At 39.8% G+C, this 16115-nt stretch overlaps 1 protein-coding gene across 1 annotated transcript; it reads right to left on the bottom strand.

The window, feature by feature from the left end:
- Positions 1-2494: 2494 nt before the first annotated feature.
- Positions 2495-3478, bottom strand: LOC146721228 (uncharacterized). Its single transcript, XM_085487276.1, has 3 exons — positions 3395-3478; positions 3013-3243; positions 2495-2770 (listed from the first exon to the last, which is right to left on the bottom strand). Exons 1-3 carry the CDS (start codon positions 3476-3478, stop codon positions 2495-2497), a joined length of 591 nt encoding a protein of 196 aa, XP_085343402.1.
- Between the last annotated feature and the right edge of the window lie 12637 nt (positions 3479-16115).

Raw genomic sequence — 16115 nt, 5'->3', positions numbered from 1 at the left:
ATGTTATGTAACAAGAGAAACATGATTATTCTTCATTAATAATATCAGAGGAGGCCACTTTTATATTCTACTTAATTTGTAGTTTCTTATTACTACTAAAATAAATGTACTTTTAATAAGAGTAAATAAAAAAAGCGATTTATAAATCATTGTCCGAAAAAAGATGTATAAGCTATGTCAAAGCTGATCTAAAATTTTTATGAAATCAGCTATAAATATTTTAGAAAGAAAATTAAATAATATAAAATTATGTTACTCAAAGAAATGTTTTGTGTGTACACACCGATAAAGTTAAAAAAAAAAGTAAAATTATTTGATACAGCAAAAATTGGAAAATTTATCTGCTCTAAAATGCAAGATGCCAAGTCAAAAATTAAAATTTAAAAACTTATGCAAATTTAAAATTAATATAAAATAAAAAGAAATAATAAAATTTCAATATAAGTATGCTGTCTTCTAAGCTGGGCAATAGAGCCAAGGAAACGAAACGAAAAATTAATTAAACGGAACTGTATCTCAATTTGAGATCCCAAAGTTCCACATATAAATTAATTTCGAAACTTACATATGGAGAAATAAGCGAGAAAAATATAGGTCCGAAAAGTCGCTGAAGCGGGAATCGAACCCGCGTCTTTCACTTTCCGGGCGACTGCTCTTACCAACTAAGCTATTCAGACCCTTTCGATCCTATATTTTTCATTTGCCTTTTTAGTAGATGTTAGTAAATACCGCCGTGATTAGCCCAAGGCGTGAATAAACTCAGAAATAAATATTTATATGTGGAACTTTGGGATCTCAAATTGAGATACAGTTCCGTTTAATTAATTTTTCGTTTCGTTTCCTTGGCTCTATTGCCCAGCTTAGAAGACAGCATACTTATATTATTTATATTGAGAGCCGATAAAAATATTTATTTCTGAATAAAATTTTAGTTAAAAAAACTGGGCGCGCTGCTAAATAATATTCTAATGATATTAAAATTAAATTGTTACTTTTAAACTCATTGCAATTAAAAGGGGGGAGAAAGAATTGAAAGAGGGTTAGAGAGGACGAAAGAAAGTGAAAGAGGACGAAAAAGGGTGAGAGGGAATGAAAGAGGGTGAAAGACGACGAAACAGGGTGAAAGAGGGTGAGAGGGAATGAAAAAGGGTGAGAGAGGACGAAAGAGGGTGAAAGAAGGACGAAAGAGGGCGAAAGAGGGTGAAGAGGACGAAAAAGGTTGAAAGAGGACGAAAGAGGGTGAGAAAGGACGTACGAGGTGAAAGAGGTTCTACGCTGTGCTCTCTTCCGCCCTCTTGTTCCCGCTCCTCCCCCTTTTTCTCTGTCCGTCCTGCGCCTGCCCGCGTCCTCGCCTCGTTTTTCCCTCTCCATTGACATCAGGGTTACAAAAATGACGCTCGTGAGAGACGACCCAAGGAGCGTGAAAGATGACGAAATATGGTTAAATAGTTCGCAACACATTGTGATATATGCCGAACATCAGGGGTGAAAGCGGACGACAGAGGGTGTCCTATGGCTAAGAGGGTGAGAGGGAATGCAAAGAGGGTGAGACAGAAGAAAGAGAGGGTGGAACAGAATGCCAGCAGGGTGAACAAGATGAAAGATGTGAGAGAGGACGAATGAAATTGAAAGATGGACGAAGATTGGTGAAATAGAATGAAATAGGGTTGAAAAAAAATGAAAGAAGTAGAGGAAAGACAAAGGAGAGTGCAAGAGGACGAAATAGGGTTGAAAGAGGTCGAAAAAGTGTGCATAGAGACTGAAGAGGGTGAAAGAGGACTAAATAGGACGAAGAGGTGAAAAAAAAGAGGGCTACTAGGGATTGAAGAGGACTAAATAAGGTGAGAGAGGACGAAGAGGGTGAAGAAGGGTGAGAGGACGAAAGAGACGAAAGAGGGTGAAAGAGTGGCGAAAGATGGTGAAAATAGGACGACATAGCTGAAATAGGATGAAAGAGTGAAAGAGACAAAAGAGTGGTGCGAGAGGACGAAAGAGGGTGACACTAGGCAAAAAATGTGAAAAAGGACGCAAAGATGGTGAAAGAGTACTAAAGAGGGTTATCTCTGCCGCCATCGGTTCCCTCTTCCGTCCCTCTTTTGTTCCCTCTTCTCCCTCTGTTTTCCCTCTTTCCCCCCGCGCGTTCCCTCTTCTTCCCTCGTGCCGTCCTGCCCTCTTTTTCGCGCTGCCTCAGCGTGTTTACCATATTCGTCATTAATGGTGACACCTTCCTACCTCGGCCGCACTAGGCGAAAGATGGTGGACAGAGGCCGAAAGAGGGTTAAATCGTGGACAGAGGACAACAGAGGGTGAGAGAGGCTGGTTCGCTGGCTGATTCATAAGTGAGGGTTCCGGCAGTGCGGTTAGCGAGGAGCCGATCAGAAAATGCCCGGCGTGAGTGCGGCTGGATCCTCTGGGTCGTCCGATAGTGCCTGCAACGGTCGGGAGTTGAGGCACGCCTCGATCTGTGCGAGGAAAGTAGCCATTTCTTCAAACGTCAGCGTAGCTTCTCCCAGGACTCGGCGAGGCGAAGATGATGTTTGAGGGATTTGACGGCTGCTTCCCAGATGCCTCCAAAATGTGGTGCGGCCGGCGGGTTAAACAGCCACTGGATGCCCTCGCCGGCAAGACGACTGACTATTTGACGGCCTTCGTTGCTGCTGGCCGCAAAGAGAGCTTGAAACTGAGCGTCGGCTCCAACAAAGTTCGTGCCGCAATCGCTCCGAATCGTGCGGCCAGATGCCTCTTCTAGCGGTAAATCGCCGCAAAGCAGCTATGAACGCCTCGGCGGTGTAGTCAGAGACGACTTCCAAATGGACCGCTCGCGTGGCGAGGCAAATGAAGGCCGCGATGAACGCCTTGTACGCTCGATGTCCTCGCCCTTTCGTTGTCCTCAAGTGAATCGGGCCGGCGTAGTCGACTCCGGTGTGCAGAAACGGCCGGGACGGAGTGACTCGATCTCGCGGAAGACTGCCCATCAATTGTTGTGGAATCGCCGCCCGCCATCGCACGCACGTACGTCACACATCGGAAGATAAGCTGTTTGACTACAGCTCGTCCTCGAGGAATCCAGTAATTCTGCCGGGTTAACGCTAAGGTCGCCTGGACTCCCCCGTAAAGAACTCGTCGGTGACAAGCCGTGACGATGAGCTGAGTGAAATGCGAGCCCCCCGGCAGGATGATTGGATGCCGCTCGTCGTAGCTGAGGATAGAGTGCTTCAATTGTCCGCCCACCCGGAGAATGCCCTGCGAATCAAAAAAAAGACTCAAACGGGTAAGTGGATTAGATTTAGATAGGGCGCGGCCTTGCTTTATTGTTTCTAACTCCCCTTTGTAATTTGCAGCCTGCGTCAGGCGGATCCACACTGTGCGAGCGGCCTCTATTTCTTCTACTGACAGGGCATCTTCGTAGAGGCTGGGATTGGACTTTGAAGCAGTAGGATCCGGAACGCCTCTGTGACGTAGCCACCGTAAGCACCATGCCGATACGCGTAACAGTCGATGGGATGGAGTGACGAGAACCGTAACAGTTCTTCGGCTTTCTCCACTCGAAACGGCCCGACTCTCACCGCATTGACCTTTGCTTTCTCCTCTGGTAGATTCTCATCGCAGATGATCTCAGATGTGGATGGCCATGAAGAGCGCTCCGTTGAAGCCACGGTGGGCCTTGCTACCAGAGAGCGTGGTTTACTAGGGCGCTCGGTAAAAGCCCGCGAGATGCGCAGTCTGCTGGGTTGTCCTTGCCTGGGACGTGCAGCCACAACGCGTCTGGGACCGTCGTCTGGATTTCAGCTACCCGATTGGCTACGTATGTCTTCCAGCGCGTCGGATGTCCACGAATCCACCCCAGAGCGACCGTCGAATCCGACCAGAGATGTAGAAGAGATCTGTCCAAATCCAGAGTCGACCAGATATGTGCGGCAAATCAAGCCAGCAAGGTAGCGACGCAGAGCTCAAACCGAGGTAAGGTTATTATGGGCTTTATTGGCGCAACCTTAGTTTTGGCAGCAATGAGGATCGACTGTTATTCACTATTTGTCCTTGTTCGCAGGTACAGGACAGCAGCGTATGCGCGTTCGGAGGCATCCGCGAACCCATGAATCTCCACATCGCTCCAAGAGACATCCCGCGTCAGTCGCCGAGGAATTCGAATTCGCTCGAGTTGCGGAAGCTCCGCTTGATATTCCCGCCATTGCTTGGCTGACGCTTCGTCGAGAAGAGAGTCCCAGTCGACTCCTTTGAGCCAGGTTGACTGAAAGGCAATCTTGGCTCGGACTACCGTGGGAGCCAATAGCCGAGCGGATCGAACAGCCGCGTTGTGAGCGACAGTACCGATCGCTTTGTGAAGACTTCCACAGCCACTGTCCCGCGTAGCGAAGGAGAAGCTGTCCGTGCCTGGGTGCCTACTGCAATCCTAGAGTAGGGTGTGTTTCCTGAGGTCGCCATGCACGAGCCTAGGTTCGCGTTGCATCCGATGCTCCACGGGACTTTTGACGAATTAATTCATTCAAATCATAGAGGCCCACTTACGCACGGGAACCCGCCCCCGCCATGCAAGTAGGCCAGCTGCCGTGGCATTTCTTGCTTCGTTCAGTGGTCAGCTTCGGTGAGGACAGTCGTCGTCCCCCCCATGTACACGTCCCTTCGCAGCCCGACCGCTCCCCCGAGGAAGCGTCTTCCTCGTCCATCTGCCAACCGCTGCGAAGAGTATCGCAGTGCCATGGAACGGTGCACAGGATAGACCGTAAGTAACGCGTGTGCAGTCGTTCCTCCCGGTGAACTCGTGGTCGTTAGATCGTCATAGTATTCTTGCAATTGCTGTCGTCCGGATGGACCATTATCTGCCTGTACATTTTTTTCGACATCGATGCGAGAACTTACTCGTGTCGCCGCCAGCGTAGTAGATGTCCTCGAGGGCGGCATAGATTGGGGCCACCATGAGATGCCGATTTACGACTCGCCCCGCTGGAGTCGTTGTAGAGCCATTGAACACGGACTCGCAACTTCGTGTTGAGCTGGATTCTGCATCACGCCGTGATGAGGAAGGTAACTCACTCGTTCCCCCCCACCTGCTGGTCCATCCAGTCGAGTCATATGGCCAAGCTCTCATCCGTTCCATAAATTCTTGGTATAGGTCTTTCCGACGAGTGTCTCGTGAGAAGCGCCGTTCCATCCCTGTCAAGGCGTGTAATGCAGCGCGCCGCGTCGGAGAAAAGTCAGGCAGAGGAGGGATCACGGGGAGACGCACGATGTATCTTCCCTCGGCCGTTCGAGTGTGAGTCCTTTTGAAGAACTCCTCGCATTCGAGTTCCTCCGGAGCAAGGGAGCTTGTCGCGGAAGGTCAACTCCTCCTGGTGCCAGAATCGACCAACAAAGTGGGTAAGTCATCCTCGAGGATAGCACAGGTAAGTTGTAGCTATGTTTGTTTCTATCAACGTGGTGCAGTTACCCCTGACACAATCCAGCCTAGTGACGTCTGCTGTGCCATAGGTTCTTGAGGTCCGCCCTTACGAATCCCTCCTGAAGAATAACCGTATGGATGCCGACACCTAGCAGAATCTCAATCGGATCCGAGTCAAGGAAGTTCGGATCAGCTAGTTCCAGTCACGTATATGAGGCCAGCCTTTCCAATCAGCCGAGCCGCGTCGTCGTAAGACGTGAGACGAGAAAGTACCAGGGCGTTGACGGTCATAGCTGAATCTCCTTTCAGTGAGGTGAGTTTAAGGGTGATTTGCCCGCGAGAGAGGCTAGTTTGGTTTATCACCTACGCCGTAGATCGCAACGGAGGCAGACGAGCGCGGGAGTCGAAGACGCTGCGCGAGAGATTCCGCTACCAGGGACGACTCCGAGCCCCTGATTAATTAGAAGCGACGAGCCGTATGCATGACTCCGTGGACGGTCAGCGACACGAACCGCGAGCGGTAAGTAATCGCGGCTAAGGGAGCCTTGGACGGCTGATACGCAAGATGCGATGTAGTGGCTACGACACTTGGTTTGCACGCATCATGAAGTGACGTGTGATGACGTTCGCGGCTACACCGAACAAGTTTTTCTGCGACGAACACTCACTTACTTTGTGCTTTCCGAGACAGTTCAAGCACATATCATTCTCGACTATATCGTGCTTCCGTTCGTTAGCCGGTTGTCCACGGTAGACGTCACACAGCATGATGTAGTGATCTTTACGGCACAACGAGCAGCGGCCCGCGTTTGCTCTCTTGCTTGCGCACGTGCAATGAGCGTGTTTGGCGAGCATCACTGGTGCTCGTCTTCGACGAACTGACTTCCGTTTTCAATGGCTGGAGAGACTCAAGGGTGTGCAGTCGTCTTTCCCAAAAATGCTCCAGCTTAGCGTATGGCGGTGGCCTCCGTCGTTTCGCATATCGAACTTTCCCATTCGCGCCGCAGATCGTGAATCGAGCAGAGCAGTTCAACGACCGAGGTACACGAACAGATCCTCACCGGTAGTGATCGGTCGGCCGATACTTTCGAGTGGAACCGACGGTTGTTTTTTACTCGTGATATAATTTGCGTAAGTCGTTAGCTGACTCGCCCTTTAATTTAGTCAAGGCCGTAAACTTGGAGATGTACGAGCGCACAAGAAGTCGTCGATTCTCGTAATAATCCGTGAGCGTTTTCCCAGGCATCGATCAAAATTCTCGTCCGTCTTCGGCAAACTTCGCACTAACATCTCAGCTTCTCCTTTTAAAACAGGACTTAAGATAGTGCAATTTTTCCACAGGAGTTACGGAGGCGTCCTTACCCGATGATGAATGGAATAAGTCGCGAAACGAGGGCCACTCTTTATACCGACCCGAAAACTGAGGAGCTGGATGCGCGGTTAGCGTGGTGCGAGGGCGTCCAAACTCCCCTCGACGGACATCGCTTGACAGGGTCTTTCTTTCTCGACATAGCGCGTCCTCTAGCTTAGTTGAAGCCGTAAAACTTGGAGATGCTGGGCGAGGATACGGCGCGCGGAACAGTGTATATGTCCTCGACCTGACCCATAAAATCCTTAAAACGATGTAATCGTTTTTTCTTGACCTCTCCCAATATTCCATCCTCAGCAGACTGTGCTGATCCTGAATTTTTAGCCCCCATTTTCTCGCCGAGAAGCTTGATCGTGGTAGCTAAACAGCCATTTATTTATCTTTGTGATACCCGGACTTTTTCAGGTTGTCCGTGCGGCGAGCAACCGTTGCGACAACATCATGCTGCGAAAGATTAACGCTCCATTAGTTACCATTCAGGTCAGCTAGCTGCGGCTCACTTGTCTCTCCGATAGGCACAGAATCAACCACGTTACTCACTCCACTCACACTCACGTCGCGGGACCGGCTAGGATCCGGCTCGAAGGACCAAAAATTTCGATAGCAAGCAAAAACGCGAGCGATAAGTGTCAAGAGAGAGTGTGCCGCGACAAAGGGAAAGACGTTTTCCTTCTTTCGCCAAAGCGATTTAATTAGAGAGTCGATTTTTTACGCATACAATGTATATTTAAGATCGGACCACTTATTTACAGCTATTTACACTGGTAAAATAAACGTAGTTTTAATAGTTAATCCTCGAAGCTACGGGGAAGCGATGCTTAGTTGCTGGCTATACTCGGAGCTTACGAAAGCAGAACCGCGGCCGAACTCGTATGGCTACTTTGCGACAATAGCGTCTAATTCCGAGAGCGACTATATTCCCTGTCCGATCTGGAGTGCCCTTTTATAGGTCAACCGTTTTTTCGAGAATCTTCTATGATGCCGTTCCAAAATTACATGTTATTATTTGTAGAATGGTCTCGAAGGACATGACGTATTATTTTTCGTAGAGAGAATGTTGTTTGTGTACATTTCTCATATTACGCTTGCTATGGGCCTTTGGACTGTATACGCGCGGTGGTCGCGATGGCAAAGATAATCCGCGGTCATTTTGCCTAACTATACGACATTGCACTAGGGGGCGTTTTTTAAAACATATTGATAGTTTGGTTCATTACTTGTCATGGCAATCAATTTGAGACTTTATCACTTCATAATTATTAAAAATCAGTTTTTGAGTGAATCTGATGTACCAACTTTTTTGGTTTTTTTTCGGAATTTTTTTATAAAAACTCCTAAATGTTTTGTATACCATATTTATAAAAAATTTCATTTTAAAAAAAGCTAAAAAAAGATTGTTTTAAGTCCTCGTCAAAAACTATAATCTCCAAAATTTACAGATCTTAAAACCTATCGTGAAAAATAATGTATTTAACATATAAAATGAAAATTAAAAACTTGCGATAACAAAAATAAAACATTAAAGGACTTTGCTAACAAAAAAAAAGAATTAAAAACTTAGCATTGGTAATGTCATTATTGCATATTACATATTTTCAGTCAATTAACAATCAAAGATCTTTATCACAATAGCGTAGACCTATATATTTAATTACATTACCCTATGGGTTATAAGTCCGCAATAGCATAACACATTAAAATGTTTTATTTTCTTTATTACATTAATAATTTATTATTAAAAATCGAATTGTAATATCTTCAAGTATCCGACAAAGTAAATGATATTTTACAAAAATATAAAATTTTAATAACTTTAATTGTATATATTTGTTGCAACGTAACGTTTTCACACACAGATTTAAATATAATCATGTTAAATCATTATATTCCTTATTAATTTGATTGCATAGAAATATTATAATTATCACGACCAACATGATTTTATATAATAACCATTATCTATGCATATGAATATGTGGCAGCTATAATATAATCATATAAATTTGAATATATTATTCTGTTTGCAATTTTTAATTATTAAATTATATGATTATCCAAATTATATGCATAATATATGCAAAAACTATTATTATTACAATATATTTGCAATCCAGATATTATATGAAACTATTCACACAACACAAAAAAAAAAAATAATAGTTTGGAAAAGTAATTGCTGGTGTACGATTACATTGGTTTAATTGGCAAACAAATATTGAATAAAATTTATTTTATTTCCAAAAAGGAAAAGAAAAATAAATTTTTTCAATATAAAAAAAAAAAAATATATAAATAAATAACATTAACAAAATATAAATACCTTCAATATTTTTCAATATTTCTCGCATAATAATTTATGAGAATAAATACACATTTGAAGTAATATGTAAAACATTAGTGAAATGGGTTATTTAGTTGAATGCAGAAAGTCGCCAGACGAAAACTGTATGGTTACACTTCGTTCTATTACCAACTCCTGCAATCAATTTACATTTGATTAATAATTTTGAATTAAATATCTAATAATTTTATTTATATAATAAAAACACAATTTGAATGTAATATAAAAACAAAATTGTGAAATGGTTAAACCTGTTGAATGCAGAAATGTTTCTCCAAAGGGAACTGTATGGTTACACTTTCGTTATATTACAACTTCCTGCCATATTTACATTTGTTAATTAATTTTGAATTATATATATATTGTAATATATGTAACAACACTTTATTATATATATTATACATTTATTTTTAGAACATATGAAAAAAAATTGCGAGAAATATATATTAACATTAATAAATATAATTAAATTAATGATAATAAAATGTATAATGAATTGGAAAACTGTTCTGAATAAAAATATGGTTTAAAAAACGTAATTATTTATTATTTATATTGTAACGTTTACGTACAATAACTTTGCTAGAACCCAGGAAAAGATCATATTATTTAAATTCATCATGTATATATCATCAATCAAACATCTTCGATTAAAATTTAAATTGGTACTAAGCGTTACACATTGTTAATTACGGGAATAGAGAATATAATCGATTTTCTTAATCAATCATTAATGGAGAGATTCGCATTAAATTTGCTATATTTAATCGTATTAAAATTTTTTTTTTCATCATGGTTTTCTTCTGCTCAAATCAATTGTCAATTGAATTGTCCTTCGATTGAATCTGTTTTTTTTCAATCGCACTTAAGTACTTCTAATTACATTAAACTCATATTAAGCGTTCATTAAAAACTTTAATTAAATTAGCTTGTATTAATTTTTAATCGATCTTTCTCCGATTAATTTCGGGTTTAGATCAATTGTCAATTAATAATCTTAATTGACTTCGATCATATTATTGTTAATTAACGATATCGATTAATCTAGCTTATATCAATCGTCATTGTAACGAAAACTATTAATCTTTTTAAATTAATCGTCAATTAAAAATTATTTTATTAAATCTGTTCATAAAATATCATTTGTTCAATTATAAAAAATTTAATTGCTATTTTGGCATCTCTGATACCCAAGTAGACAACGAAGGATCTTTCGAAACACTTACATAATAACTATATAGGTATTGTTATAGATCGTCCGAAACAAAACATGACGGATCATTTATGTCAATAACTTAATGAATTTGTTATGCAATTTTGGTGTTACTTTTATTGTTATGTAACATTTATGTATTTTTGGTTAATATAAATGTGTACTCTAAAAGTTTCGTAAAACTACGTAATTTTTTAAGACATAATTGAACGTTAGGTTAAATATGTACATTATATTATTTTTGTTGTTATCATTTATATATTCTGTAAAAACCTTTTATAACTATTATATAAAGTAAAATACAAAATTGGCGATGTCACCCTAAATAAAAAAAATATCCATTTTGTTTATTATACTGTAATGTAATGATTATAATAAAGTTTTTACAGAATTTTAATGAAAGAGAAAACAGAACTTTTAAGATCTTTATTTAGAATAATTTATGCCTTAATAAGCTATTGATTGTGAGGATTTGTTGTATTAGCTCATCATTATTTACTATTGGATTAGATGTCAATACACGATCTATTTTTACTTCGCCACTATAATTATTCTATTCCCACTTCCATGAATTAAAATTTTTTTGTTAAATTACTAATACATTGACAAAATTGATAATGAATTCCTCTCTTGATTGGCTTAGATTTATTTTTTTTATTTACAATAGGAGGTTACTGGAGTAATATTATCTACTTCATCAATTTGATATTATTCTTCATGATACATATATGTTGTAGCCATTTTCATTACGTTTATCTTAGGAGCATTATTTGCAATTTTGCTAGATTTATTCATTGATTTCGCTTCCTCTAAAACTGGATTTTCCTTAAATAACTATTATTTTTAAATATTCAATTATTGTATTTTTATGGGTGTAAACTTACATCTTCTAACGTTATTATTACTAATATAAATTTGTTTTTTAAGTACAGTTTAACAGAGGACGACAGCGCCGGGTTCGCGTCCGAGGATGAGCGCTTTATGCGCTCCTTCCTAAAAACTAAACTGGGCCTAGCCTCACTTTAGTGGGGCAACAGGCCGAGAACGGGACGGCAATAACGTGTAATAATACTATATCCATATATATATACATATACATAAATAAAATATACATATATATAGCATTCCTTCATTTATTTAAATAAAAACGCCTAATAGATAGAACTTATAATCCTACATATTATGAATTGTTAAATAAACCGCAAAACATTATTGATACTATAATTATTTGGTGAATAACATTATTGATAATAATAATAGAAATAATTAGAAAATGGTATTGTGATGTGATTGAAACAACATTCTTTCTAACAGAGTTCGATTATAGTATAAGTTTCTTGATTTAAAATGTGCTATATTTAAATCATTTAATTATTTTTTTCGTTCAAGTACATTTAACTAGCAAAAACTGCATATACGTAGGTATGTATTTGACTCTACTGCCATTACTTGAAACAAATACATTATTCGATATTAACAAATTGGAACTCTGGAATTATTGCGATAAATATTATATTGCGATATAAAATTACGAGTAATTTTTTTTCATTGTACAGACTAGGTTTAAATGTTTGAGGACCTTCTTTTGATTTGAACATGGCTTGACCTTTTCATTTTTATGATTTTTTGGAGATAGGGTGAGAGAAGGACGAATGAGGGTAAGAGAAGACGAGATAGGCGAAAGAGGGCTGAAAGAGAACGAAAGATAAGTAGAAAGACGTACGATGGTGAAAGAGGTGAGAGCTAGTGATAGAGGACGAAAGCTGGTGAGATAGGACGAAAGAGATTAAAGAGGCGAAAGAAGGTGATAGGGAATGAAAAAAGGTGAGACAGAATAAACGATGTAGACCGAGAAGAAGGGTGAGAGAGGTCCTAAAGAGAGTGAAGATACGAAATTGTGTGAAATATGGGCGAACGATGACAAAGAATACGAAATCTGTTTCCTCTTGCCTCCCTCTTTTTCCCCTCTTTTTCTCTCGCCTTACCTCTCGTGCTCTTCTTCCCCTTGCGGCCCTCTCCCCCCGCTTTTTCGCTCATTGTCCCCGCTTTTTCTCTCTACTTCCCATCTCGTGCGCGCTTCCCCCTGCGCCTGCCCGCACGGCCGCCTCGGGTACGGCGGGTGCCCGCTTTTGCCCTGCCGCCGGAACCCGTGTCCCCCAGAGCGTGCTCGTGCCTGCACGCGTGTTCGCGATCCTGAAAGCGGGTTAAAGAGGACGCAAATCAGGGTAAGAGGGCACGACGGGTGCAAGAGGACGAACGAGGTGAGCGCGGACTACCTAGACGTGCAAGCGGACCAAAGAGAGTGAAAGAGGACGAAGGGTGGAAAGAGGAACGAAATGGGGTGAGATTTGAATGAAAGAGGGATGGCAAATAAGGGTGAAAGAGGCGAAAGATAGTGACAGATGACGAAATCGGCCGAAAGAGGGTGAAGCGGCGAAGATGGGGGTAAGAGGCGAAAGGTGAAAGAGGACGAAAGAGGGTGAAAGAGGACAACATAGGGTGGATGAACGAAAAAACTGAAAAAATAAGGACGAAAGAGGTGTGGGAGTGGGGGTTGGGGGTGGGGCATGGGACGGGATGTAATGGAAGGGTGGGTTGAAGTGAGGGAGGTGTGAGTAAAAGGTGAGAAGAGATTTATATATATATATATATATCCTGAGACGTTCAGCGGACGCGGACAGGCGAAGAAGAAGAAGAGACGACGTTGTACTACTTTTTCATGAAAACGTCACTTTTGACCGCTTGTATCTCCAGAACGGCTTGACCGATTTTATTTCTTCTTGGCTCAAATTACTCGGGCGATGCCGCCTTTTCAGGTTATATTACGTGCAATTCAAAATTTTTTATATTGTAGTAGTTCTACACCCCCAAAAAATGGACTTTGATGGTGCAGGATAATGAGACTTGTAGTGTCCTTTTAGAGGTTCTTTTAGGGTTTGAACATGGCCGGAGACACTAACCCACCAAAGAAGCAGGCAAACCCTACCACCGCGCTCTCCTGATTTTTGTACTCAGTGCTCTTATAACCGGTAAAATCTGCGTTTCCAGAATTCGAAAGTTCTCTGCGACAATTCTTTTAGTTTTCCCATGGAATTAATATTATAACTAAAACAAATCTTCTATAATTAACTATATATAATAATATAATAATATCTTAAATATATATTATCTATGATTATGCCATAAACTTTTATTTCTTGTGGTGTATTGCTTGTGTGCATGTGTCATAATTAATCAAGTTGTTATATATTCTAATTATCAGAAACAAAGCTATTATAATTATATAAAGTACAGAAGCATATACAAAATTACATACAAGCATTATGTTTTAAAAAATTAAATTATCATATATATAATATATATCTATATATTAATTATACTATCTTTTACTATGAATTTATTGATTATTCTTGTTATTTAAATGTTTATAATCGCAATAGAATTATTATTTTTATACTTTAATAAAAATTATACAATATATTTATACATCTTTATTTTTCTCCCTCGGTAACAGGATTTTAATCGCGTGAGCAAAAATGGCATAAAGGATAGCCCACCATCAAAAGATTATATTAAAGCCTATGCTAATAGTGAAATAAGATACGTTTAATGAATCATAGTCAAGCGTTCAAAAATAGAATCATCTTAAACAAGTTTAAAACTTAAAATTTTGGATCAATCGTTGCTCATTTTATCGACTGTGAATCGAGAGGGCGTCTTTAAGAAACTGTACTTAAGGGTGCCGTCACAGAGGCGTAACTTGCGTACAGCGTAACCTCGTATTCTATGTGAATCTATGATTTAATAAAAGATACGCCGTGGTTCGCTAATCTGAAGGACGGCAATTCACATAGGGCGTATTGCGCGGAACCGTAACTAATACAACAATCGTAGATTAGAGTTTCCGTTGTAAAGTTTTTACAGAAATGCTAAATAGGACTGTGATTGTTTTTTCGTATTCTTCCTAATTTTTCATGGGGACTGATGCTTTGAGTTCCGTAAAACGTGTATCTTTTTAAAATGGCTGGCAAAGTGACAGTTCCAAGAAATAAACTAATATAAGAAGACGAGTTATGCAGAGACAAAGCTTAAGTATTTTTGCAATCCTGGCGTTTCAAATACTTGTGCATCATGGGAAGTTCTGATTGATTGAAGTCTAAATTTATACGAATTTATATATATATTTAATACTGCGATTTTAGATGTCGAAAGATCTTCAGTGCTTTAAATTACTTCCTGCTTTACGCGTACTTTACACACCTATAATGAACAAATTTAATACATGACAATAAATGCACAATTCACGACTTAGGATGTATTATAGTAGTATGCAATCTAACATTAAAACACTACGTATATGGGATTCTAACATATTATTTAATATTATATGGAAACGATGTCAAAGTGAAGAAGAATAAGCAAACACTTCAACAGCGGAAAGTTGAGAAACGTCATAAGTAAAACTATTTGCAATTTGAAAAGGAGAGTTCTAATCAGTTTTTGAGTATTGTTGAGACCATCATTGAAAAGCATATGGTCATTCAGATCCAAATATCAAGCCGTACACGGCTTTTAGTATGTTTAGGTATTTTAAGCATCTAGGGACAGTATGGGCTTAAATAGCCTATTTTTCGGATTGTAATAAACAACCGTTCAAAATTATGCTAAACATTCTAGGAAATCTCTCTCAACAACAACATTGGTGGTTATGTTTGTTGTTTTATATTTTTGGAAAAGAAAATGGGTAGAAAAAGAAAAAAAAAAGGTGGTTTGTTTTGTAAAAAACAAGATTTTTGTGATTTTTTTTTTGTATTTTGCAGAGTTTGGGGAATCGGTGGAAGTGAAGGAAAATAAGGAAGAAGATTGATTGATTTATAGGAAAAGGTTGTTTTTTTTAACAGTTTTGCTTCTTCTCTCCCCGATCTCTCTTTCTCGCCTGTTTTCGCCCTCCTTATTGAGCCGGTGTTTCTTCCCATCCGCAAAAATAGGCAAAAGAACAATTGAAGCCATATGTCCCTAGATTCTAATACCGTCACTACTAAAAAGCCGTGTAACGCGTGCTATTGGTCTCAAGACCGATTGCTTTTCAATGAATGGTCCAACAATACTTCACACGGATAGAACATCTCTGTTACACATTGCAAATAGTTTTTACTGTATGAACTTTCTCAACTTTTCCGCTGTTTGAAGTGTTTGCTTCATCGTCTTCCACTTTTGCAATCGTTTCCATATAATGATGAATAATATGTTAGAATCCATTATTACGTATTTTTTTAATTAGATTGCAAATACTATAAATACATCCTAATGTCTTGAATTGTGCTAGAAAACTTGTAATTTAAATTTTTTCCATATAGTGTGTAAAGTACGTCTTAAAGCAGGATCGTAATTTAAGCCCTTGAAGAATCTTTGACAGCTAAATCGCATGTATTTCATATATAATATATACATTCTTATAAATAGACTTCAATCAATCATGACTTACCATGATTCACAACGTCTTGAACGCCAGAACATGCAAAATATCTAAGGGCTGTCCCCTTCATACTCGTCTTCTATAATTTCTTTTTATCTTGTCCCTGTCACTTTGCCACCATTTAATATACCACGTTTTACGACTCAATATCAGTCCCCATGAAAAATAAAATACGAAAACCAATCACAATCCTATTTAGCCTTTACATAGTTAACAACATACAACGGAAACTCTAATCTCGATGGTTTTGTTATTAGTGACGCGTTCCTCGCAATACTCCCCTATTTGAATCCGTCCCCTTCAGATAGCGTAACCACG

The sequence above is a fragment of the Nylanderia fulva genome, unplaced genomic scaffold (assembly GCF_048542155.1).
Source record: "Nylanderia fulva isolate GAGA-0341 unplaced genomic scaffold, ASM4854215v1 Scaffold519, whole genome shotgun sequence".
Lineage (NCBI taxonomy): Eukaryota > Metazoa > Arthropoda > Insecta > Hymenoptera > Formicidae > Nylanderia > Nylanderia fulva.
This window is presented reverse-complemented; position numbering and strand designations above follow the sequence as displayed.